This window comes from Callionymus lyra, chromosome 1, assembly GCF_982586985.1.
Source record: "Callionymus lyra chromosome 1, fCalLyr1.hap1.1, whole genome shotgun sequence".
NCBI lineage: Eukaryota > Metazoa > Chordata > Actinopteri > Syngnathiformes > Callionymidae > Callionymus > Callionymus lyra.
The window spans coordinates 10,388,416-10,415,753 of record NC_141818.1 but is presented as its reverse complement, the minus strand read 5'-3'; the positions used below and the strand labels follow the sequence as shown (position 1 = coordinate 10,415,753).

Here is a 27,338-nt window from a genome sequence, read left to right as displayed (position 1 = left end):
CTCCTCTTTACCTTCACCACCCCCTCTTCTGAAAAGACAAACCTGACCACCGGCATGCTGCTGATGTCATAGACGCCATGGTAACAGGAGCCTCGCAGAAATTAGGTTGTGCGGAAAAACTGAGGTCAGGATAGAAGGTAACTAAAGGTCACCGGCGGAAGAATTTCACGCTCAGCTTTAGTCGGTGTCGATTCAACTGAAACCGCGTGTTCGACACAATTAAATTAAAGCTTCTATGTATGTGTTGATGTGTTGCTCGCTTTTACTCAAATTTAACCAAAAAACCTTATACTTAAAGGTGCAGAGGAACTGTTAATAATATCCCAAACTATTTTTCTTTCTTTATTTCTATTATAGAAATGCAACTATTTAAATATATATATATATATATATATATATATATATATATATATATATATGTTTGACGCCAAAAAGAGCCTGTTACTTTGCCCGTCATGCTCACAAAATATCATAAAAGCAGAAAAAGAAAAGAAGAAATTGCTACTTTTGATGGGATATTTGTTTTTGTGTTGTTTTTGCTACATGACAATTACCAGAACCGGTCGATCCAGTTTGAGGGACTGGTCCATGAATCAAACATGTTGGCGAAACATAATGTTTACTAAAAGTGTGTCGTGTGGAAACTCAAACTGCAGGAACTTGAATCATCCTCAGCCGTTGATAACAGGCAGTTACTCTGAATTTTTTTTTTTATATTTTAAAAATGTAATTCCACGATGTTCCCAAGCTAGATGGTGACTTAATATTTACATATGTTAGTAAGTTAAGTGGCTTCATCTATCAAATGACATGAAGTACTGTAGCCTAATCAAAACTTTAAGATAATATATATATATATTATTAGAGCACACGGAGAACTCTAAACGGCTGTCCATCCATCCACCTGACCAGTGACCTCACTCCACTTCCCCTCCAGAACCATTGTTTAACATCTCCTTCCTGCCCGCTCTTGTCTGGGAATGCCAGTTGGGAAACGTATTAGAAATTTGACTTCAACATTGACTTGTTCCAAACAACTGAAGTTTGTTGAACCCATGTAGGCTCATGATATAAAACTGGTGTATTTTGTGTCCACTCCATTTCACAGGCTCTTGTGAATTTAAATGGTATTATTTTTAAAGAACATGGACAATTAACTCATGTCTGGAAAGTTTCATGTAGATGTTCCTAAACAGATGACATCACTCCCATCCTTTTTTGGAGCCAAGGTCTCAAGCACCAAATAACCCAGAAAAAGGCTATTTCCTGCTAGTTTTCTGCAAGTCTTGGCTTTACCAACACAGTAAGTATTGATGGATTCAACTGTAACGAGAAGTGAAGGAAAGCTTAAGTTGAAATGTGCGACTCATTTTGAAACTGTCGCAGTTTGTACCTTTTTATATTTTAAAAAGAGTGGAACCAAGATGTTTTTAATTTTTGATTAAATAACACAGTGCTATCATTTCTAATATCAAGTCAAGGATATTTTGTGACAGGATATTAAATAATTTGAAATAATGAATGTCAATAACAAATCTCTTTATGAAACATCTTACTGGCTCTTATTTTTCTTTTAATACGAAGAGGAATTTAATCGTTTTTCTTAGAACCCATGGACTGTAAGTGGTTGAGTGTGTATCAAAAAGTTTCTTTAAAAAAAACATAAATGCAAGTTTAAAAAAAAAGGCAAACCACAAAAAAGCAGATTAAATCCACTCATGTTTGTCAATTTCAGTGAGACCAAATCCCATCATCCTGTTTTCCCTTCCTGAGAAAATAACCCAGGACGGGTGAAAAGCTTTACCGAGTTTAAATTGGATTCTATGACCACAAAGAACTCTTTGTTGAGAGCTAACCGCCATTAGAAAGCCTTTTATAATCCTCGTGAATGGATTGAGTTTTGGAAATCATATTTCCCGCTTGTACACGAGTTGACAAAATAAACATCTAGAAGCGACAGTTCTGCTCACCTGGATCATGTACAGCTGGGCGATGCGGTACTCCTCCACACTCATGGGCATGGGGATGCGGTACTCCTTGATCAGCATGGTGAATCTCGCAGGGGGGGGGGATCGACGGGGACCAGAAAGAAGACGGTTCAGGGAGATAAGGGGGGGAGAAAGGGGGGAGGACTAGGGGGATAGGGGAGTCTCCTGGGCTCCTTGATGTGACCCGTCAAATCACCCGCTGAAATCCACGCTCATGGTTCCTGAGAAGAAAAAAAAGAAATTAGATCAGTATAGGTCCTGGTGAATCCGGCGTAGATCAGGAGAAGTACTCAAGCATCCTGGACGTCCGGAGGAGGAAGATCTATCGAGCTCGGAGCTGGAGGACGAGCCAGCGCTGCTGCGTAACCATCTCTGCTGCACCACCAAAACTTCTCCTCTTATAAACTCGCTGCAGATCGAGCGGCCAAAGTCTAACTGAGGTCCGTGCCTTGCCGACGACGGTCACAGCGGTCTTACCCCCCCAGCCCCTCAGCTCCATCACATGGGGGGGCTCACCGGGCATAAGAGGGGATTACAGTTTAGCAGGGAGCATTATGTAAGTTTGTGAGAGCCCCCCCTGTTCAGGACCGAAGGTTTCACAAATAGCCGGGGCTAAGAATCACAACGAGCATTGTTGTCAAAACCACTGGGCAGATATGTGCGTGGATTATTTAACGGTGTGGGCGGGCGCGGGGGGACGGGGGGGGGGGGACGGGGCCCCCGACTCCACCGCCGAGGGAGCTTATTTCCAAAAGCACCGCATCACGTCTAAGTGGCCGTTTATCTAAATTAAAAATCGGGGGGTGGTGTCAGCTGAGGAGGCACATTACCAGAAGAGGAGTCAATGAGGAGGCGCAGATATAATTGACAGCGTTTTTTTTTTTTTTAAAGAGAAGACAGAACCTCGGACCTCGGCGAGGAACATAATTAACACTTTAGCAATTTCCTCTCCCACCTGTGCGATATTCATTAGAGCCGCAAAAAGCTTGTTTTCGGGATCGGAAGCCGCTCCGACACCTGCCTGGATCCACGACAAAGTGTTGCGTAACTCCAATCTCTGCGTGATTCTGGACCCTGGCTGTGAACCAGACCTCGCTCTGGCAACTAGCCGCTCTCCGCGTAATCGCACTAATCTTCTGAAAATAAATAAATAAAATACATCAAGCTAAGTCTCATCTGTTGACCGGCCATGTCCACTAAGAAGCCAGGAATTCACCTTTCATAAGAGCGACATTTGTGGCATCATCACGGCACGTGACGGACCCAGAACAGCAGTGCCACAGTTACACTAATAATAACTACACTCTTGGGAGATTCTGGGATAAAAACCAGGCTAGCTGGAGAGGCCCGGAGGAGAGCGCCGGTGGCCTCGCATGTCAAAGCCGAAGGTTTAAGAGTGGAAGGTCACAGTACTTGTCGACAGTGTTGATGATAAACCGCTTTAGCGTCGACGTTCCAACAACAAACACGGCCGCTGTGGCCTGATGCTGGTGTTGCAACGTGTTGTGGAAAATCCGTCGGTTTCGAGTTATGAAAGCGTAGCAAAGTCGTACGGAGGCAGATCTATGGTGACTTAAAGGGGACCAAACCTTTCTGAAGTTAGTGAGTGACTAAATTAAGGCTCTAGAACTGGCTAATAACTAAAATAAGAAATACATATAATTCATATATAATTCAAAATGGTCTGGAATTGCACCTAAGTGTCACCTAGAAACTATAAAACAATATCAAATGATCAATAACAACATGTTTTATCACCATATTCACAAGAAAAATTATACATTTTAGTGATTCTAATTCTATGCTGTAAAACAGCAACTGTTAAAAGCCATACAAGTAACTGGAGATCGCTTCAACAATATTCACATTGTTGAATCAGTTCCTTGATCAATTATATTTTATCATTCTGCTAAAAAAACAAAGAAAAACAACAAAAGCATAACCTCCTTGGAGAAGTATTACTATTCATACTTAGACCCTTGAGACTTTAGTCAAGAAGTAAAGTAAAAATCCTGAAACCACTTAAACATGCACCTATTGAGGTAAAAACAATGTATGCGTTATTACAGTGTAATGTTCATCCAAAATTTAAAACTTCACTTATTTTCTACTCAGGGTTGGGATTATTTTTGATTGATCCGTATCCTTTAGGAGTTCTAGGCAGAAATGATTGTCCATATTTCTTTTCATCCAAAAAGACACACCAAAAATACGTCCACATTTTATCTTATGCTAGAAACAAGCATAAAATATAAACACATTTCTTGTTCTTTCTTCATTTCAATAAGAACGTTACAGATGTTCAGTATGGAGGTATTTGGATGTTTATAAGTCTTTTTTGACGAGGACGTCATACAGACTTACATCCTGCCTATCACTCCAAAAAGGAACCAATTAATATTAAAATACTCCCAACCCTTAGCAGACATTACGGTGAGTAGAAAATGAGGGAAAATTCAATTTCGGTTGAACCATCACTTGGCCCGTGGGCAAGATCTGTGCCTTAACATTTTTTTGGACTTTCCTTTGGCCCATTTATCCATAAATAATTAATCATGCGCCAACAAAAATCCAATAAAACTTTAGTTTCACTTTTTTTGTGTCGCTTCTGGGGTTTCTTTTTTTTTACGGTTAGGAGCTTCAGTGTAGACAATGTAACATGGCCCTGTAAGATCTAAAGTTGACACAGGAAACAGAAGATTTAAGAATGAACGGACAGAAAAATACCTACAAAAAGTATATTCCAGAAGAATTTCCATTGACTTTTGTCTCATGATCTCCTTCAAAATAGAGTATAACATAAGAAGACACTTCAATACATTAATGCTAGATGATTTTTTTTTTTTTACCAATGTATATCTATCACTTTTACCTGCATTTAACAGGAAATAGTAGTAGTTGACCGGCACGTATGCTGTATATCCTTTTGAAAATCCTAATGGTAATGGCTAAACAACTTGTTTTCTCAATTTCTTTTCTGTGACATTCTGTTAGTCAATAGTTGCCATTCTATTGGATCGGTAACAGTGATTGACAGCAAAAAAAACCTAATAAACAGTTAATGGAAAATAGTATAAGAAGAATTTACAGCACCAATTTAAAACAAATCCCTAAAAAACTGTATGTTTCTGTGATCCTGACCAGGTCCAACTGTTTATTTACGTCACGTAATCGCACACAAAGTGTAGCGCGGGCGTCTCGTTTCTTCAATTTAGATTGTATTACGCATATTAAGTCTGAAAGACGCAACCCGACATCCAAAGATCTGGCTGCACTTAACGTAATTGATTGTGTGGCTTCCTCTCTTCTGAGAGCCTCCATTATTAATGAAGCTTCATAAACGAGAGCCGCGACACTTCAATTAACGTGATCAATATGCGCCTGGGTCTGACTGCAAAAAACTCCCGAAAAAAAACAAAAACACACCCATCTTAAGAATGCTATGGAGATAAACCAGTTCCCCATCCGTCGTATTTCTAACCGACACCAACGTTGTGCTCAGTGTTCGACCTGTTACGCACGATCCGACAGCGGCCTCGAGAGTACCAGCACCGCGCTTGACCCAGAAAACAGCTCGCTCTCACACACGGAGCTTAAAAATAGCACAGTCACAATAATCCCAGCATACGCAAGCAGAAGGGCTGACGTTTGTTCGTGGAATATGCCCGTTCTCGACTAAAAATACAGTCTCGCCCCCCTTCAAGGCGATGACGCAACAGCAGCACACGCCAGTGTGCAGCGCTCGCAGCGGAGCAACCGTCCTGCTTCTCCTTTTCGACAAAAACCACTGTTGGATTCTGGGATTCAGATTCATTGTGATGTGTGCTGCGAGAACCAAAAACGGGAAACTTTAATCGGACAGCAGATTACTGGCCGTGAAGGGATCCGTCTCAGGGGTAGAAAATACTTTCTCAGAATCAGACAATTTATTTAGACTTGGATATATATGTTATGTTGCATCACTGATCTGATCCAGCCTTACACCCCAGCTCGGGCTCTGAGATCTGTGGATCAGAATCTACTTATGGTTCCTCGCACACGGTTCAGGACCAGAGGAGAGAAATCTTTTCAGGCTGTTGCTCCTAAGCTTTGGAACGATCTTCCTCTCTCTTTGCGCTTGATGGATCTACTGACTCCTTTAAGAAACATCTTAAGACGTTTCTATTTGTTCAGGCTTTTCCTTGATTTTCTGGAACTCCTGTGTTGTTCTCAGTATTATCTTGATCTTTAAAGTATATACTTTTTTGAGTATTGTTTTGATTGTTAAAGCGCTTTGTGACCCTGGTCTGGAAAAGCGCTGTATAAATAAATATTACTTACTTACTTACTTACTTATTGCCATCAATGAATTCCTACTTGTTGAGCTACTTTATGATGGCCTCTAGATATCTGGACAGACATGGACAGAAGACCCATTAAAGGTGGATCACGACATGATGGCTGCCACCAAACGTGCCGAGAGAAGTCAGTTGACAAACTGACGAACCGAAAACAGGCGTGTTCAAACTTCGTCTCCTAGTGTGGGAGGTATAGGGTATCGAACCTCTTTTTTGGCACCGACATAAATTACATTGGTAGTAAGTAAGTAAGAAAAATTATATTTGTAGAGCGCTTTTCCTGACCAGCGTCACAAAGCGCTTAACCAATAAAAACAATACTCAATAAAAGATATACTTAAAAGGTCAAGATAACACCGAGACAAACACAGGAGTCTCAGAAAATCAAGGAAAAGCCTGCACGAATAAAAATGTAGTATCAAGTATTGTCTTCGTCTTTCTGTGCCAAGTATCTGTACCTCTAATAGTGATCAAAATCTGATAATTTGTGGATTTTTGAAAGAAATAAGCTTGCAGTGAAAAAGTACCCAAGCTGAAAACTTTGAACTAAGCGTAATGCCATTTTATTTTTGTTAGAATTGATCTTATAAAATTGGTATATAGTGTTACAGACACCAACATTTCTGATTGGTACCCCATGAGTCCCAGACGTCACCACTCTTAAGAGCACTATTGACATTCAAAAATAAAGTGAAAGAAAACGTGCAATCTGAGGAGCGGCAAATGGCCAAACTTTGGACATGACTGAGCTTAAGGAATGCTACAAAAGTCAACCACAGTTAAGTTTAACACATTTTTATAAATGGCCTTCAAGAGTCACAGACACTTAAATTATCTGAAACCAACCGACTGTAATCAGGAATGTAAAATGTCATACATGAGCCCTTTATATCTTATCATACCAGAAGTGTCAAACTCAACCAAACCACAGGCCAGTATTTTTTAGCACACTCACACTGAAGCATTCTGAACCCATTTCAAATGTACCAAACTTATCTTATTCATTTCCTTTAACCTCAATGTTACTTTTACAGGAAGTCTCTAAACAACTGCTGACATCCATAATATATATTCCTTATAGTCGTCTTAATCGCTGGCATCTTTATAGGTCGATTGTTAACATTAATCGACTTTGATTTTTGAGAAAACCATCCGGCAAAAATGACTCGGTGGCCAGTGAAACTGTTGCTCCATTTATACTGAGAGGGATGACAACAAAATAACCAATGACAACAGGGCTTCAACAAACAATGAATCTCAATGGAAGTACTTGTAGAGAAACCGCCCAAATAAAACAACTAAAAGGTACTACTGATGGAAAGTGGTGCAGCCATCTTTTTAATGTAACTGCACATTGTCCATTTAAATACAAATAACCTGAAAATATGATAAGTTGTCTTTATGATCAAGTCGCAAACAATTATTCGACATGCAATTTCAAAATAAACATATTTGTTCGGTACAACATTTTGAAAATAAAAGTATAGAAATGTTGAAAACAGGCGAATACTTGCTCGCTACATAAAAACAAAGAAGAGTATGTAAAAATTCTGGATCGAACACCTTTATATTTCAAAATAGCTACCGTAACCAAAGACCGAAAGGACTTGTTTGAAAAATGTTCAGAGTTCAAAGGTTAGAATGAAACCGTACAGTGTAACTCATCTGCACTACAATCGTCTTAAAAGTACGTCAGAAACATGGCTCACTTAAACGAGTCGAAGCCGCTGTCTTTGATACATTTTCTTTACGACTGCTGAACTCTTTCCGGGCGTCGGACGTCATCGGTTGACGACAGACAGCAGCTGAGTTTGAGCATCAAAGCTGAGAACAGAAGTGGTTTGTTTTTCCATCTCCGTCACAGCGTCGCATCTATAAATGTAGCCTCTTCTAAAGAGCAGCAATACGTCGATGCGACACACACTCACAGAAGAGGATCCCACAGGGGTTCCCTCATGACCGACCCTAAAAGCGAGACCCCTTTTTAAAATACAAGTGGAAAATGTTAGCCCGGGCGAGCGCCTAAAATACCGCGGATCAGTTTCACACGGCGTTGCCTTGACATCGCGGAGACACACTCGGCGACAACAACGCACCGACAGACACATCCTCTGCTTGAGACAAGAACCCTTGATTGAGAAGATGCGCTTATCTATCCAATCCAGTTGAAAATGTCAACAAGCTCACGACACTCGTGTTTGCCTTTGGCTCCGAGCATTCTTGGGAGGGAGTTCGCCGTCATCCACCTGCGGCGGCGGGCCTGACGGGAAACACTTTTTTCAGAAGATGCGAGCGGAGATTAGTCCGCGCCGCAACCCGTCGCTAACAAGGACGACACACGAAGCATCCTTAATCAGGGATATAATTGAGATAAATATAGACTATTTGGCAGAGATGGCTGGGCACAAATTTGATTTACACCTAAAGCCTGCCTCCCTCGAGATAATGAAGAACGAGATAAACATCCTGCGCTGCGGATCGTCTCCTTTTTATTCACGTTTATATTTGGATCCGCCACAGCATCGTCGAAAATATGAAAGCCTTACATGGAAAGATATTAAAAGAGTTTAACGGAACATTCCCACAATGTTGGGGGTGAGGTTTAATTTTGTTGGGTCCATCTGGATCTAGGAAGGTTTTGAAGGATTTGTGAATGACTTGCATGGATTCCACACTTTTATAACTGGATAAAATGTTGACACTATGATATACAGCATACCATCAAACCAATGGTTGCATTGACCAGCAGCCTGGATTAAAGTTGCTGTAAACACATCCAAATAGAAATACATTCTTATTATTTGTTAGCAATTTAACTCTGATATAACTTCTTAAATATAACCACTTACAGTTGATGACGATGTGTTCGCTTAAGGTCGGGAATGGACAATTACATTCAAAAATATTATGATACTTATTATGATATATAAATAAAATCGAATTGAATTCAATGTAAATCATAAAAACTAGGACAGAACATGATGTAATTTGAAGGCAAATTATTTTATAATGTTTTTTTCCCTCGATTATCTTACTTGAAAAGACAATAAATAGTAAGTAGTTAATATTATTAAAAGTAAAAGTAGTTATGTTGCAGCCTGAGTATGTATGCAGCCTGGATTTAAGTTGCTGTAAACACATCCAAATAGAAATACATTTTTATTATTTGTTAGCAATTTAACTCTGATATAACTTCTTAAACATAACTACTTAGTATTTATTGTCTTTTCAAGTAAGATAATCGAGGGAAAAAAAACGATTATAAAATCATTTGCCTTCAAATGACATCATGTTCTGTCCTAGTTTTTATGATTTACATTGAATTCAATTCGATTTTATTCATATATCATAATAAGTATCATAATATCATAATATTTTGGATGTAATTGTCCATTCCCGACATTGAGCGAACACATCGTCATCAACTGGAAGGTTCAGTGGTTATATTTGTACGCTAATTTTTTACTAGGAAGTATTTCCTCCAGAGATGCGGCAGAAATATTGTAAGTACAGTAAGTGTTGAGCTCCTCCACAAGCTGAGGAGGTGGGAGTTTAACCTGCACCGTTCTTTGCTCATCATTGCAGTGCGATTGGAAAGCTATAAATACTCAATCTCCTCCTCACCGGCCTCCTACAGAAGATGTGCTACAGTAAAAAAAAAAAAAAGAAAGCTCTTTGTTTACACAGAGAAGGAACAAACAACATCACTGAGCAAACGGACGGTTGCACCGGCACCATCCTCTGACAACAGCCTCCGCGATTTGTGAATTTGAAGAAAGAAAAAAAAATGACCTGATATGTAAATCCCAGCTGGATTAATCATTTAAGAGACGAGGTTAAGTGAGGATCTCTGTTACAACTCTCGGAGCACTCCGACGCAACCGGTTACAGTTTGGAAAAATGAGAAAGGATAGCTTTACTGGACCGTAAAAATAACAGGCGATAAAATGGCCGAGTTACTAATAACGGGACGTCGTGGAGATGCTGGGAAACAACGGATGCTTAATGGAGCAAAGGACGTAGATGGATGCGTTTGATGAATCGCTCACGTGGACGGCCACTTGTATCTCACTTAATGGGAAGGATAGGGGCGGGGGTTTGGAGGGGGGGGCATGGTACCCAGGTGCACCATGAAGTGAGATGCTTCGGCCACGTCCTACTAATAATGTGGCTTTGACACCGAGATAATAAATGGGATCTGACGTTCCTAACTCAAAACAACAACAACATCATTTGCTCTTGGGATGATATAGACTATATATATATATATATATATATATATATATACACACACATACCATAAAGGATCATTTTCACTTCAAATGCATGAGCGTAAATTTGGGCCAAAAACATCGCATCAGTAAAAAAAATATGGTTCAAACAAGAATAAAATCTACTCTAAAAAAGTTAAAAAGCAAATTGATCTGAGCCTAAAATGTATTTTCTGTCTCCCCCTGATATGCTCCACATCATTACTTGAACATAGGGGGGGGGGGGGTTACCATGGAGACACACGGCCTCTTCCCTTATTGGCGGCCCTGATGAAGTCAGAGTGACGACTGAAGAGGAGACGCTACCAGGGCCTGATACTTCCTTCTTTTTGCCTCTCCTGTTTCCACTTTCACTTGTCCTGGTCTCGTAATCGCCTCGAATGGAATCCTCTGAGTATTCTTTATTCACACGTAATGTGCGTCGCCATCATGCATGTGGGTGTTGAAGTTTTTGTTCGCTGTAGCATTGAAGATGTAAAGAGCCCTCGCCGGTGGACGTGATAAATATATATTCTTGTTCTCAGGAACATGATCTAAATAAAGCCGCGTCAACTTCTCCGAGCTTCACGCTGACGTAAATCTAACACTTGTTTACAGCTCCTGTATGTCATCTCAGGCCACGTTCGACATCACACAGCTACGACTTCGGCTCGGAGGAATTATCGTCTGAAAATAATCCGTCAAAAGAGAAAAACATAGGTCGAGCCGAGTAATCAAAAACAACAACAAACAAAAAAGTCAGTGAAAAGAGAGAAAAGCTTTAGGTGAGATTTTGTAAATACATGATGGTGATTATTTGCATGTTAAAATGATGTGCAACATATTTATAAAGTAACATCTATCTGGTATCCAGTCTGGCTTTGAACTACCATTATATTGCTACTTTGAGTTGAGTGTACTAATAATAACTTGGCCAAAACAAATAATTTCTTCACATATTTAATATATTATTTTCATAACTTTCTTTTTTTAAACTTATTCATGTGATTTAACAAATCTATCCATTTATTATTTTATTATTTATAACCATGCACTAAACTTTATATTATTATTTCAACATTTTTTTTACAGCATTTTCTTTTAGTACTTAATATTACATATTAATACCACATTTGACTGCTACTTAATAAATATTGGCTTAATTAATATTTTACATTTATAGAAGGATGACAAGATTTACACAGTATAATTATAAAAGCATTGTGTTAACACATTATACAATCAAATTAATAAAGCTGGTATGATTGAAGAACAGTTGCTTAGTCGCTAATAGCAAAAGACAAACTGTTAATGTCCGTGTACAGGGATCGATAAAGTTATTTTATCCATCCATACATCCATCTACCAGAGTTAGCATTAGCATTGTTAGCATTCTGTTTTATATGCCTACTTAGTGCATCGAGGCCATGTTGGGTGAACAATGACACATTTATAGTATAGGCAATATAAAACTATATATTATACTATATAAAACTCGATTTATTTTAGTAATTCAATTGTTCGCTGTGTTTTATAAAGTCATGTTTTTGCCCTTCAGGGCTGCCGTAGTTCTGACTAGAAACGGCTACAGTTTCAGGTGAATAGCAAAACATTCAAAACGTTTATAAGTGAAATGATACCAAAATTAAACGTAATGTTTCTTGTCCCATTATCCACATTTCCATGTGTCCTTACACACATTTTAAATTCATCAGACTCCACATATAATTGTTTGTTATGCTCAGAGGTTTTAACCCTGATCTGCTGAAGTTATAATGTTGTTGTTTAACTTGGAAGAAAAATGAAAAACTGAGTCATCGGTGGGACGGTCGAGAAGAAAACACAATGTTGAGGAAGAAAGCTGAAACCGTCCCTGTGGTGAAATGCTTAAAAGCCTGATGAGCACTTCCGATAATGTCCTTCACCCGGAATCGCTTCATCAAAAAGACGCGAGCGAGGCTTTCCGAATTGACCATAAAAGGCCATTTTGCAAAGTTGTTTTGGCGCGAGAAGTTTGGGGTTTTAACGGCTCTCGGAAGGAGGTCACGTTACAGTCGCGCAGGAAGAACGAGCTTGGTCACCTACTTGACTTCTTACAAGAAGGACACATCTCCAGACAGGCCAGGACTTGCCGTCAAGGAGGAACTCCTGACAGCACACGCTGACGGGATTTGTGAATGGAGACGCTCTTTTCTTTGGCACATGGAAAACTTAACAGAGCGCGTCCATTAAATGACTGGAGCGAGGCGAGGGGGCAGCGAAAAGGAGGTGGGATTCTGGGGGTTTAAAGGAGTCTATTTATAGCTCCTGAGAAGTCAGGTGTCTGCGACTGTAGGAAGAGGAGAGAGCGCCGGAGCGTTAACTTGAAGGCTCAGAAATTGGACAATTTAAAATAACGTGGGTAGCTGATGCATACAAAGCGTTACAGGAAATCAATGAGAAGAAAAAAGCCATTGATCTGTATGCTAATGTTTGCGGGTTACCTATGGATGCGTCTACTTTTCGGATCTATAGTGTCGAGAGACGCATCTGGACAGCTCAATTTGAGACACGGGACGGATCCCTAAAGTAGCCAAAAATGACCGTCTTTGATGATGATGAAAGGCAAAATGGGGCTTTATTTTGTAACATTTAAAATTGACATCTTTTCCTAGCGTCCATGAGACCCCCACGATGAGAGGGACGGCGCTCTCCTAAGTGAATGAGACACAAGGCAGCTTAACAAATTTATGATTTTATTTCCCAGACGTAGCCGGTAGCGGAACATTAGCAGGATCATATCAATTAAGGCCGGGAAGTGTTTGGTGGGGACAGGTTGTACCCACGTCTACTCGTCCATACCTGCTCCATTCGGAAAGAAAAAGAAAAAAAAACCCTGTCCCTAAATGACGGCAAGAACAAGATCGTTCAACGTCTTCAGCGACGCGTCTGGCGAACCACCAAATGACATTGTCAGCGAGGTCACGTGTAGACGACCCTCATCAGACATCTGCTTTCCTAAAGATCACACGAGGATAGTCACCACTTCAGTCAGGAGACGGAAAATATTGCCGTATTTGCTACGCTAACTGTCCGTGGCAAAAGCTCACCAGGAACTACATCTGAAGGTAGTATCGGAAACAAATAAATAATCATGTAAATACAATTGATTTCTGGAAAACCAATGGAAACAAATGGAATGGTTTTAGCGAATAATGGATGTTTTTTTTCCTAAAGTAGAAAGTCAAATTTGGATCTACAAAAGTCTACAATATAGTCAACTCAAATCTTATATTTGGCACCAAAATTTCTTTGGCTGTATCTTTTACCAACAGATTTCATTTCCCTTCAACCTCAGGTAATATGGTTTAAACTGTGGTTGTCAAAATGACCAAAAGCATCGATACCAAAATAATGTATTACGAAAACATACTTTTTTTTGATGCGACCCAAACCTCGGGCCTTAAACTTGTCATCTTTGCAGTTTCTTTGGAGCTTTTTTTTTTTCGGGACCAACAAATAATTTTAACCATCCATCCATCCATCCATCCATCCATCTCTTAATATTTAACCTGTGGTTCTTTAAATTGTAACATGTTGTAACGGAGGTTATTTTTTCTTTTTAAAAAAAAACATTTTTTTTAATTTGGCTTCTTTTTATCCATGGTATTGAAAATGGTATCAAGTATTTAATATTTAACCGAGTATGTGACAAAACCAGTTTAGAACTATTCAAATACCACTTTACCGGCGGAATCTTACGACTAAAGAAACACACTTTCAAAAAGGAAACATTTCTCATCTTACAATCTCGCATTTTAAGCAACCGTTGGTATTTACCGAGAGCTACTTCCTGTTTTAGTCCTTAAACCAACACGCGCACCTGCGTTTTGTTGACCAAATAAGACTGACTAATATTCATAAAGAACATTTATTGACACAGGCGCGTCGTGCAGAGACGACTTCTTTCTTTCGTCACGAGGGCTGACAGTCAAAGAAATGACGACAGCGGCGCATGAATCTTATCGGCCGTGCGGGTAATTATTTACACGCAAAAGATAACGTGGAGGATTTAAATTCAGTTAGAAGCTGTGGAATAACAAGCCTGTTGACCGTAAGCTGATGATTGCAGGAAGCAGAATATCCGAGAGATGAGGAGGTGATGTGGAAGCGAGGAGAATGACTTTGAAAAAAAGCAGCACATGACATCAAAAATTACACATCTAAGTTGTCCTGGGGGGGGTGTAGAAGGTGGGTGTAGCGAGCAGTGGGGATCTGAAATGACTTAATAGCTTCAGCCACTGAAGTACAACATTGTAATTAAGTGAAACAACAAACACAGCACGAGGACTTCACTGAGTTTTGTTTATTTTTCTTCTTCAATTGAGACGTCAGCTTTGGAACAATCTTCCTCTCTCTTTGCGCTTGATGGAGTCTACCGACTCCTTTAAGAAACATCTTAAGACGTTTCTATTTGTTCAGGCTTTTCCTTGATTTTCTGGAACTCCTGTGTTGTTCTCAGTATTATCTTGATCTTTAAAGTATGTACTTTTTTGAGTATTGTTTTGATTGTTTAAGCGCTTTGTGACCCTGGTCTGGAAAAGCGCTATATAAATAAATATTACTTACTTACTTACGTCGGCAGCAAAATCTTGATTTTGATTTCTGTACAGGAACTAGTGATGTCAGCGTTCAGAGCAGGATGTCCAGTGAAATCTGATATCAAAGTGAAATCAGCGGTGAGCCACTTCATTCAAATTTTAACTGACAGAACGCATCTCTTCTTTTTTAATTTCTATTTCTCAATCCTAATTTTGTTTGTTTCAATACAACTTTATCTTCCTAATAAATCAATCTCCCTTCCATGCGCAGAGAGTAGTAAAAAAAAGAAAAAAAAGAAAGAAAATCTCTCAAAACATGTGATCAGAAAATTTCCATCTCGCAGTGACTGTGACGCACATGATTTTACATACGGTCGCAGCGTTTTCCTTTACATCACTAAACAGTCACGCTTTGGCAAGCTGTCCCAATGTTGCTTGTTCAAGAGCTTTTTGTTATGAATCACAATACAGCTTGGTAGCTACCGTCTTTATATCTGTATAAAATATAATTGTTTTTATTCGTCTGCATCGATTATAAACATAAATTCATCATGAATTCATCAGAACATTTGTTTTCAAAATGCAGTTTTGACGTCATAGACCGTTTCTTTCATGCATAAAAGTCAAAATGGAATTAAGTCAACTAGACATGACATGTACTTTGCTTTTTTGTGGTAGATTCTGAAACCAGTTTATGAAAGTATAACAATTCAAAGTTTTTTTTTCTAAACCCAGATATTTTAAAGGACAGTTTTTCAACGCGTCGTTTGGATTGTAACCGTTTCCGAGGGCAATGTAGTCACAGCAAATGGATTTCGAGAGTTTATTATCGGTGTCGCTCCAAAAAATACAAAAGGTGTGTGAACCACTTTATTTTTCAAGTGGTTGAGTCACAGGTCTATGCCGAGTCTCCGATGGAAATGTTGAATACGTAATTTTATTCCGTTCACTTAATCTACCCTGAAGTTAGAAACAAACTGAAAAACAAAATACAGTTTTTCTACTTGCAAACCAAGATAGAAGTAATACAATAATTATCTTCATCTTCAAATTATTATTATTTCTTCATATTCATATTGAAAAAAACGATGTTACCTTTCGTACATGCAATAGTTCATTTTTGCTTCGCTTGCAAATACCAACATGTAAAATTAATTTATATTTCCTGTTTTTCCTTTTCGTTCCTCTGTGCTTATTTCCAAACAAGGGTTGTGAGTCAGCCTCCTCCATCTTAACCTCATCTTAAACCTCACATTCCTGTTCCTCACCAACATGTTCCCGAGGGCCTCAGTGCGTCCAAACATTTAGGAAGATATTTCAAATAAACCCTCACCTCAGCTCCTCGTTCCTCACCATCTCGTCCTTCTTCAATAATAAAAGACCGATCCATCCTTAGCATGAAGGCTGCAGGTGTAGTCACGGGTGGTTTGTTGAAGACATTTGATGACACAAGTATAAAAATATCCTTCTCTGCTCGAGTGCCTAAGCAAATATGAGATGATATGAAAAATATTGGCCTGTGTCGAGCAGATGAAAAGATGTTTGATCTTTGAATATTGAACCTCGTGTCCATCATCTCGTCGGATTGACATTTTGATTGTGATTGCAAGTCCGTTTAACTTATTTAACCATCGCTAACTTCAACACACAAGATCCTCAGATGATGGTTAACGCCGATCTCAACCGAAATCACTCGGTCTACGGCACCAAATGTTCCAATTTCATTCTAGATCCCCCTTTTTTCAGGGTATAACCGATAAATTATTCACACCGAATTAATATTTGAAGCGTGTTTAAATAACTAGGTTGCTAAAAATGTCTGCTGAGATTGATTTATACTCCTGTGAGTGTGAGGGAGAAATGACATCACCGAACACATTCATCTTAACTCAAATAACAACTTTTAGAATGAAACAAGTCGACAGACCAGCTTTTTAATCAGTGAAGAGGATTTAATCATGTGTTTAAATGTCTAAAGAAATATAAATATGTCATTGTTTATCCACCATTTTATAGCATTTATCTATGCACTGTATTTTTGTCACAAAAACCTTGCCCATGAAGTAAATAAACGTGTCAAATTTTGTAATTTGTCTCTATAGTCGGCTTGAAAAATGTCACAAATGACTGAAAAGGGTTTCCTTATGTGGGAGACAAGCTTCCTCTAGAGTCTAAAAATAGCTCCTCTTGTACGGATTTTAACCAAACGCCCTCCTATGAAAGTTTTTATTGGTCACATTCCTGTAGAACCAGGGATGAGATGAAGAGATCCTTATATTATCTTATCCTGCTGGTTAAACAAGTTCCACTCAAGAGCCTCGATCAGATCACACGGGCCGAGATATGTCAAAGAAACAGGAATTGGAAAAAAAATAAAAAATACTTTTCTCACGTCACCAGCCTTCATGTAAACGCTTGGATCCGCATGTTGAACTGTGAACCCTGCATGTTGTAAGTAAGAATCAGGAAGTGCCGACTGCTGTCGACGTTTATGAAAAACACACAAAGCTGCCTTTTCTCACCAATAGCCAAGTAGTGTTAAAAATGCTCTTTTGCTGAGGTCACACACATGTGTTGTATCCATCTTATTTTCTACATACAGCAGGAATAATCACCTCATTATCTACCACTGCTTATCTTCCCGCCCGGGGTCAAGGACATCCCAGTTCCAACTGTCACCCGGCCACTTCAGCCGATAACCACTCTCTGACTGAGACATTGCGAAGCCGCAGAAATACAAACACAGCTTCTCTACTGTTGCCTGAGAACTGCTGGCACAGCTCAGTCTTATAACGGCTTCTTCCACACGATCCCTTTGTTCTACCTCCACAATTTGAGCCAAAAACAAAATGCATGAAAGTAGACTTTTAGTCAGCATTAATAAGACAGAATATTCATTAGTCACCATTGTTTCCTTTGATCTATGCTCTTTATATTTGCCCCTTTTTATCTCTTTGGTCTTTGTTCTTCTTTATTTGACCTTTGTTCTTGTTTTTATGAAATTTCTCTACCTTCTTTTGTCTGCCGTTATTATAATTATTACGTTTCAGAGATACTTTAATTTAAAGCATTTTTTAAGGCCGGACTTAACTTGTTGTCAATTAAACAAATGTCAATGTATGTTAAGAGTTGGTCTATTAATACCATTTATATTATTATTTTTCTTATTGCTGACTAAAATGTGTCAGATTTTTTTACTTTTAATTTCTGAATCATTTGGTTAGAATTAGGGCTGTAGCGATATACTAAACTCGCAATATGATTTGATATGATATGTTTCAGCTGTACACAATACACTATATTACACTTGACAATAAGATCCGATACGATGAAATTCGATTCACGATACGATCTGAATTAATTCGCGATACATTTCAGCTCAAGATAAGATTCAATATATGTTTCAGCTCATGATATGATATATTTCCGATCACAATATGATGTATTTCAGCTAAAAATACGATGAATTTTAGCTCACAATACAATGTTATTTGTTACAATATATTTCAGTTTATAATAAGATTTGATACGATGTAATTCGTGTCACGATACGATCCAAATTGATTCACGATACAGTTCAGCTCAAGATAAGATTACAAATATATGTTTCATCTCACGATACGATATATTTCCGATAACAATACAATGTATTTCAGCTCACGATACAATATTATTAGATACAATTCATTTCAGTTTACGATCCAATCCAATATATTCAGTGCAATATATTTCGATACCAATGCTTGATTAAAACTAGAAAAAGTGTGGAAGTGTAGATTTATCGATGCGGAAAAATGTAACTCAATATTTGTACTATTGTAAGTAAGTAAGTAATTTATATTTATAACACGCTTTTCCAGACCAGGGTCACAAAGCGCTTAAAAAATCAAAACAATACTCAATAAAATATATACTTAATAGCTCAAGATAACACCGAGAACAACACATGAGTTCCAGAAATTCAAGGAAAATCCTGAACAAATAAAAAGGTCTTAAGATGTTTCTTGAAGTAGATCCATCAATTCTGTTAGAATCAAAATGACCAAATTGGTGTCGGGAAAAAAAAAGGAGCATTCAGGAACCAGTACTGAACTGAAGGTATTGGTATCAGTGCAAGAATCCAACATTTTTAGCTATAACATGGTACCTTGATTGAAATATATTTAATATTATAAAGCAACAAATAGATGGTTTAAAAAGCCATACAGAACGTATAATCATTTTTTAAACGATCAGAGGTCTAGTAGGAAAACACGTCTGCTCATAACTGCAGCATCAGGTTTAAACATCTACATCTTCAAGTCATTCCTGTTCTGAATTCTTATCGAGCTGTTACACAACAACCCGCCAACCGTTTGGACCCGACAGACGCAGGTTCCAGCACGTCATGGTAGATAAAAACCCAGTGGTTTCATCGAGGTTCTGAATAAAAAAGAAAAGAAAAAAAAGGCCCAAACCAACCATCTTGTGCTCGTCCACCTGGACCTGGTGTCACGTGAGATCACACAGTGGAAGAATCTTTTTCATGCATCATGCGAGTCAGCACTGAACCCCCATGACTCACCCCTGGACCCTGTGCTGAGTCAACAGGGTCTCCAGGTAAATTAAGATGCTACAGGTGCATCTGTGTCACGTGACACAGGTGAGGGGTTCATGAATGGCATGAAGGCAGGAAAAAAAAACATTCCAGGACGTCCCATAATCTCACGAGACGTTAAAAAATGTGCGCGTGTTTGACGCGCACGCTCGTGTGACAACAGCAGCAGCAGCAGCAGCATGAAGAAGAATATAAACATGGATTTAAAATAGCATTTTTTATCGCTTTTTGACGCGGCAACAATGAACTGGAGTACACCCGTCGGGCGGGTTAGTTACCTAGCAACATGGCCGCATGCTATTGACAAATCGATGGGTTCTTCATCACATACCTGGTTCCAGATGCACTCCAGCGATGCACCTTTTGGTCCTTTTTGTTTTTCACAATCGTGTCTCTTCACAGCGAAGCCATGTTCAGCGAAGGTGAGCGTTTTCATCCGCGGCCGTGTGTTCGTTCCGTCAACACCGGAAGAGCTGTGGCGTGAAGCGAGCATCACCGGGACCGTCTTCTTCTTCTTCTTCCTCCTTCTTCTTCTTGTTGTTGTTGACAAAATCTGGCCGCATCATTGCGCAGGAGATGTCGGTTCGATTTCCCTCTATCGTCAGCAGCACCAAAGTAGCTATGGTAACGTCAAAAAATGTCCTTGGCTGGATCCCAGACGAGTGGTTCCGGGGGTGGGTTTTTTTTTTTGGGTTCGGTGCTAAGAAGACCGCGTCCGGGAGGAGCGGGTGCCGTGAGAGGGGACGCCGGCCATGGTGGTGGTGGTGGTTGTTGTAGTCGTCGCTCCGCGAGTCTGAGGGACGCTGCAAGACTTCACAGGCGTCACTAGCACGACATGGAACACCATCATCATCACACCCCGATACAACACCGCTTCCGGTGAGTTTTCAAAATAAAAGCCCACGCACTGCCTCCTGGAATGCGCGCGATAAAAAAAATACTTGTTTTACTAACTACCTTTAATGTTTCTAATATTGGAGCCAAAGGTGGAATTTGCGGGTCTGTGGAGGAAACAAACAACACAAGTTGTATGGTTTTGGCTTCAATTATTATTGGGTTGTTATTCGTTTTAATTTAAGTCAGGTTTGTAGGTGTTTCCGTTTTTATATTTAGAAGCGCCGTCTTGACACATGTTTGTGTTTAAAGACACGAGGTCGCCTTCTGCTGGACAGAAGAGTAAACTACTGATTTGGTAACATCGCGAGAGTATGACATGTGTTTTGGAGGATGTGTGTTGTTATTTCTGAACTTAAAAGCAGGTTTAACACCGTTATAAATATTGTCTTTATTTTATATCGACTTTATACTTGTTTTTAAAATGACACATACAACAAATAATAAAAATAAAAATACAACTTGTGGTTACACCCTCCAAACAAAAAAGCATTTATATTTATTGATGCAGTCTTTTTCTTGTCTTTTTAAAAAGCACCACATTTGCCTTTAGAGAGAAACACGTGCCTAGCAAATAATATCATCAATTTAAAAAATAGTTTTACCTTTAAGATAATAAAAAATAACTTGCTTTTACCCATGGTGGCTTATACTAAATTCAGATTATTGATTAAACTTTTCTTATCTTAACAAGGGAGCACCATTCACCACCTGTGCAACCTAATCTTCAATATTTGATGACACTTTGTGCCCTTACATCATTTCCTGAATGACCATGTATAGTCAAGAGTTGAGAAGAGAAGGATGAGGAAGTCTCGCACCACAGGCATCTTAAAGATAATGCATGTGTAGAAATGTTTGAGCTCTCATTTTGTCTCATTTCTCAAGTGGAGTAACAGAAAGAATACAAGCATACAAAGGTCGCACATACTTGTTCTGAGAGTCGCATGTAAACCGGACATGATTTAAAGTTTATGACCAAATGTTAGGGTTGTAATAAAAGTGAATGAGAACAGTGACAGGTTTTTCCTCTCCTGCTCCATTTCCAAGAACACAAATACACTTCCAAGAGTCCATTCTTCCTCCACATTCCGGAGGAGTCAGAGAGTCACAGTCAGATAAAGGTCATTAACCTTCAATTTTGAATGTTTTTTTTATGTTATTGAAGTAAATAGGAATGTTTTAAGCAAATGTTGCACTTAAAAGTCAAATTTATAATAAGTGTTAATAAGGTGCCTCAAACACAAGTCATACCAGAGGGTTACAAACACATACAGTTATGTATTTACTTTTTAAAGTACTGTTAATAAAGTTAACCTCTGCTCTATTTACTATTAATAAATAAATGTTGTTTTTTACAGTGAACCTGTTTCTGTGCCTCCTGAAACTTATATTTTCAGTATCGACATTTTAACAGGAAGAGCTAATTCTAGTGTTGTGAACCACTAATATAATGTATTTATCCTCCGCCATTACTGACCACACACACAGATAGAAAACATCCCTGCAATAATTTAAGTTGGATGATACACATGAGAGTATATAAGTAGATCATTTTTTGGAATAAGCGTGTATTGCTGCACCCAACCACACGGTGGCAGCAAACACGTATTCGAGAATACGAACAACACTTTAGGGGCGTAGAAGAAGAACCGATAAACAACATATACATCAACCTTTTCACGGGGAAACCTTACAACTAAATACAGCTCGTGTTAATGATGACTATTAAGTATTGTAATCAAATGTGTTAAACTTTAGCGAAGTTTTTTGTTTGTTTTACGATTGCACGAACAAACATGTCGAGACTCTTCACTCTCAGTAGAGTCCTGCAGACCAACTCCAGGCTCTGGTGCAGAGTTCCTCACCCTGACACTTCCAGGTCCTGGAGACTTCCTGCTGGACTCACGTATATTCCTGCTGCCGGCAAAAAGATCTCTATTGAGCTTCCAGTTCTCAACGAGGACGAGCTTGAGGAGCAGTTCGTGAAAGGTTCAGGACCTGGAGGACAGTCTGTCAACAAGACCATCAACTGTGTGGTCCTCAAACACATCCCCTCTGGGATTGTAGTCAAGGTATTTCTGTCATTTATGAGTATTTCCTATGTATTGTCAACTTCTAAAATATAATTAATGATTTAATTTCAAAATACTTGCTTGGAAAACCATTTATTATGTACTGTAATGTCTCAATGTTGACTTTACCCCCTTTTTTTTTTTACCGTACAGTGCCATCAAACCAGATCTGTGGACCAGAATCGAAAGTTTGCCCGACAAAAAATGAGAGAGAAACTGGACGTTTTCTTGAAAGGAGAAGAAAGCGAGATTCTTGTGCAGAAGAAGGAATCAATGGTGCGGAAGCAGGAGAAACGTCGGAAAGCGAACGAGCACCTGGAAAAGAAACGACTGTTTAAAGAATCGTTGTCTGCCGAGACTGAACCTGAAAAATAATGTTCATGAAATTAAACTGAAAGCTGTGTTAATATTTAACAGAGCAAATATTAAATAAGCAGTCCTTGAAATCTTTCCTGAATATGTTTTGAGCTGTAACTTATCCAAGGTACTTTTACTGGGTTAGTATTTTTGTTTTTCTTTGGGCCTCCTTCCAGTTAAACATGCCTAGAACACTGGTTTACGACGAGAGATCCAGCAGATATTAGAGTATTTTAATAACATGATTTATTGCTTTGTTTTTATAATACATCCATTAGACAAACACCTTTTGACAAAAATAAAACAACCTAATCAAATCTGATGAAATGAACCAAAATTCTATTATTCTGCAGATAATACAAGGTCATTTGATTAAGAATATATCCTTCCCTCCCTGGAAAGAACATGGGTGGAAGAACAACTTTGTTTTAAAATAACCAAAAATATCAGAAAAGGGGGAAAATGTGGTGAAATTAATTTTGAACATTACCATATTTTCTGGCTGTGTCCTATAATAAGTATATTTGGGAGGAACTACATGTTAAAATGGAGGAAACTAACTAACACTAAAACAATTATAAATATAGTTTCTGGAATTTACATCCAGAAAATGGAATTGCTAACCCACAAATTAAAAATTGATAAAGAAAATAAGAAATAGGAAAATTGAGAAGTATTTACATATATATGACAAATGTGACTAAATTAAGTAAGTCATTTGTATTTATATAGTGCTTCTCCAGACCAGGGTCACAAAGCGCTTAAACAATTATCTATTAATATCTCTTTGTAGGAAACTTCAATCCAACCCATTCTGTTTTCTGCATTCATTGTGTTTTTTTGATTAAGAAAAAAAATGAAAGTTTAAGATTTTAAAAAGTTAGCACAACATGTGGTAAACAATCGAAGTAGACAAATCATTAAAATGTATAATAATTATAATGTCAAAACTGTGATATAAGCAGATTTAAAGGAACAGTGATGAATGTTACCCTTTAAAACAATTTTTTTTTTATTTTTAATGAAAACGATATGAACACGTCACAGCACGTTCATCGGTTTGCTCGAAGCTGATTGGATGTGAAGTACAGAGTCAACGAATGGGTGCGATTCTCTAACTCATACGGTCCCGCCTACCACGCATCACGCAACCAATCAGAGGTGGCTATTGCATTTTAAACCCGCACGCTGCCAACGCAGACTTTAACAGCAGGACATTGTGTGTATGTGTGTGTGCGCGCGGCTCAACGACGATCATTGAAAACACCAGGATTTTTGCCTTCAACAGAACTTTGGCATGAGTTTTAACATCTGAAATGGCGAAAGGTAATCATAATCGTAGTACTCTTAAATAAATATTCTCTCGCTAATACATCTTGTTAATGTTCTCTTCGGAAATATATAACGTTTGCGTCCATTTAAAGGGAAGAGAAATGTGCTGAGGATAAACGAAAAGCCTGATCATAACAGTGAAAACAACGCAAGTGTTAAGGAATCCAAGGAGAACAAACCTGCAGACAACAAGGTACGAACGAAACTTTTCCTTTACATGATTTCATTCTGTTCCCCCTGCTCTTCCCTAATCCCAGAGTTTAGACTTGCAGGTTTTCACAGTGTAAAGTTAAGTGGATTCTTATAGTGTGTGTGTGTATATATATATATATATATATATATATTTATATATATATATATCATATATCTGATCCTCTGTCTGTAGTAAAGTGGTGGGATCAGGTTGTTTAGACCTCTTAAACTTACTTACTTAAAATAACCCATATACTAGTAATAATACAACCTTGTAAGTCAAAAGGGGCTGTATGCTTCAAAGGTCTGGTACATGTAAACAACAAACAAGTGACTCCTGTTGTGTGTTTACGTTTAGGATCGTCCAAACAAAGTAAAGTCAGTCCTGCAGAGTCTTCTAAGTCCAAGAAAACCCCGATCTCCTCTCTGCGAAAACTCCAGCATGTTGATCCAGGAAGGAAATGAATCCGGTGCGACCAAGTCTGACGTGACTAAATTGAAGAAAGGTAAACGTTTCCTCAAGACCAGCAAAGGATTAAGTCGACGTGTTGGTTTTAAGGGATGTTTGCTCCGATTGCAGAGTCGGCCGCTGAAATATCCACAGATGGAGGCAAGTCCAAGGAGCAGAAGTCGGAAGAAACCCAGCAGAATGCCGGGACCAAAGGGAAGAGGTCTGACTCCAAGCAGCTGACCCAGTCCACCTCCACGACAAACACTGAGTCTGCAGAAGACGCCGCCCTTCACAAAGCTCCGACTCCAACAGGTCGCAAGACCAGGACAAAAAGGTCCGTACAAAACCCATCTTCACCTGGAGTCACTTAAATACAATAATGATTCTATTTCCTTCTTCCCAACAGGACCGGGAACAAAACACAGAGCCGGAAGGTTACAGACTTCTTTCCCATCAGAAGGAGCAACAGGAAAACTGAGGGAGAGTTAAAGGTACGACAATGTGTATGTTATTTTAAACTACTTGCAAAATGATTTAATCAAACTTAATCGGCAGGTTCAGGAACATCAAAACATCGACAAGCTCATTCTGAGCGGCAGTGAAGATGGGATGGAGGTAAAACTCTCTCCAGCTTGTTTCTAAAGCTGTGACCAGAAAGGATGAAGCACCTGCTCACCGACGTCTCCTGCACAGGTCCGGCACATCGAGGGGAAAGGAAGAGGCGTGTTCGCGGTCAGCGGCTTCAGGAAAGGCGAGTTTGTGGTGGAGTATCACGGAGACCTTCTGGACCTCGACGAGGCAAAAGAGCGAGAGACTTCCTACGCTCAGGATCCTTCGACCGGCTGCTACATGTACTACTTCCAGTACCAAAGCAAAAGTTACTGGTACGTTTTTATCCTCACGTCAAGTCATTTTACGTGGCCCGATGGATGGTTGGCTCAAATCAAAGAGACTATATAAGAGATATAAAGAGACTTTTTAAGAGTAAAAACGATAATAATGAGGCTATTGAAGGAAAGCGTTTGACACAGGGTTCATACAGTTTAAGGAACATTTAGTTTCAGATATTTTTTAATACAATTTGAAGTTGATTTTAAGACCAACTAGACAATTGACCAAATAAAATAAAAAAGAAAGAAAAACACTTATATTTTGAAAAGATTATTGTGCAAGTACAAGCAAACGTCCCTTTCCAATGTTGATGCATGTATATTATAGTTTTTAAAAGAAATCGGGTATTTGACAGTTTTGAAACTTACATGGAATCTTACTTTAAGATGTTTTTCAAGAATTGGAAACTGGATTTAAGACATGTTGATGCTAATTTAGGTCTTGTTTTAAGATGAATTAAACTCATTTTTAAATCACTAAAACAGCTGGTATTGTGTAGTTTCTATATGGCTAGGAAGTCTTGATAGTTTAGGGTCATATTTGCCCCTTTTATATAACTGCCTTCCAGACAAACTTTTGAGGGAAAAAATGCAAAAACACTCGACATGCATGACCCATTAAAAGCAAAAATGCAATACAAAGCAAGCGACGTATTATTTTAGCTAGTGGATGGTGACTGTTTTTTATAGTATTTTATATATATTTTTGAGGTCACAGTTCATACTATGAATGTTATGGTGGGGGGCGTCGATCAAAGATTGAAAACCATAAATAAAGAACCGTAACACAGGCAAATCGTATAAAGTGAGAATTTTAAACATCATCTCTTAAACCTTCAATTTCCATGTTATTGCAGCATCGACGCCACGAAGGAAAGCGGTCGTCTGGGTCGCCTCATCAACCACAGCAAGGCCGGAAACCTTCAGACGAAGCTTCACCCCATCAAAGCGACCCCGCATCTAATCCTGGTCGCCGCCAAAGACATCCAGGAAGGCGAGGAGCTGCTGTACGACTACGGCGATCGCAGCAAAGAATCGCTTTCCGCTCATCCTTGGCTGAAAAACTGACCTCCTGAGCCCTCAAGTCTTCTCCAAGCTAAAGACATTTTACTCTAGTAGGGTTTATTTTTTACCAGGTGCAGGGTTTGTGAAGCTGATTTTTAACCAGATTTTTTAATGGATTATACTTCTTGTATTATTAGGAAAATACTCTTGAAGGTAAATGAGTTGTTTCTGCTGTGAAGATGGATTCATTTGTATTTAGCTTTTGTAAATTATTGCTGCAAACCCTGAAATAAAACAGAGTTTTTCCTCACATCTAAATATGAGTTCCATTGTTGTCACTGCATCCTTTAGTGCGGAAATCAGGATTTGTTATCAGTCATTCAATATTTG

The 27,338-nt window shown here is 38.8% G+C and overlaps 3 protein-coding genes across 7 annotated transcripts in view; 2 read left to right on the top strand and 1 right to left on the bottom strand.

Moving 5' to 3' along the window:
* Positions 1 to 20,586, bottom strand: part of LOC148087899 (membrane-associated phosphatidylinositol transfer protein 2-like) — a 51,500-nt gene extending 30,914 nt beyond the window's left edge. For 2 of the 5 annotated variants that reach the window (XM_087792396.1, XM_087792373.1), the window contains exons 1-2: positions 20,084 to 20,586; positions 1,971 to 2,209 (exon numbers count right to left, since the gene is read on the bottom strand). In XM_087792396.1, the coding sequence (XP_087648522.1) occupies positions 1,971 to 2,048 (78 nt within the window). In that variant the 5' untranslated portion in view covers positions 2,049 to 2,209; positions 20,084 to 20,586. The remainder of the gene's footprint in view (positions 1 to 1,970; positions 2,210 to 20,083) is intronic. The other 3 variants (XM_087792386.1, XM_087792380.1, XM_087792394.1) reach the window with 2 other exon arrangements.
* A 480-nt stretch (positions 20,587 to 21,066) lies between these two features.
* Positions 21,067 to 23,148, top strand: mtrfr (mitochondrial translation release factor in rescue). Its single transcript, XM_087792362.1, has 2 exons — positions 21,067 to 22,721; positions 22,875 to 23,148. The coding sequence occupies exons 1-2, from the start codon at positions 22,446 to 22,448 to the stop codon at positions 23,094 to 23,096; spliced, it is 498 nt and encodes a 165-aa protein (XP_087648488.1). The 5' UTR covers positions 21,067 to 22,445; the 3' UTR covers positions 23,097 to 23,148.
* A 1,127-nt stretch (positions 23,149 to 24,275) lies between these two features.
* On the top strand, positions 24,276 to 27,248 carry kmt5ab (lysine methyltransferase 5Ab). Its single transcript, XM_087792340.1, has 8 exons — positions 24,276 to 24,404; positions 24,503 to 24,603; positions 24,961 to 25,108; positions 25,183 to 25,387; positions 25,460 to 25,544; positions 25,609 to 25,668; positions 25,747 to 25,937; positions 26,801 to 27,248. Exons 1-8 carry the CDS (start codon positions 24,395 to 24,397, stop codon positions 27,009 to 27,011), a joined length of 1,011 nt encoding a protein of 336 aa, XP_087648466.1. The 5' UTR covers positions 24,276 to 24,394; the 3' UTR covers positions 27,012 to 27,248.
* The last annotated feature ends 90 nt before the right edge of the window (positions 27,249 to 27,338 follow it).

What these genes read in the sequence shown, in the direction of transcription:
- mtrfr (XM_087792362.1), top strand. Translation starts at nt 22,446, where the DNA reads ATGTCGAGACTCTTCACTCTCAGTAGAGTCCTGCAGACCAACTCCAGG. An exon ending in CCTCTGGGATTGTAGTCAAG is followed by an intron (nt 22,722 to 22,874) that starts GTATTTCTGTCA and finishes TTTACCGTACAG; the next exon opens with TGCCATCAAACCAGATCTGT.
- kmt5ab (XM_087792340.1), top strand. An exon ending in CGCAAGACCAGGACAAAAAG is followed by an intron (nt 25,388 to 25,459) that starts GTCCGTACAAAA and finishes TCTTCCCAACAG; the next exon opens with GACCGGGAACAAAACACAGA. An exon ending in GCAGTGAAGATGGGATGGAG is followed by an intron (nt 25,669 to 25,746) that starts GTAAAACTCTCT and finishes TCTCCTGCACAG; the next exon opens with GTCCGGCACATCGAGGGGAA.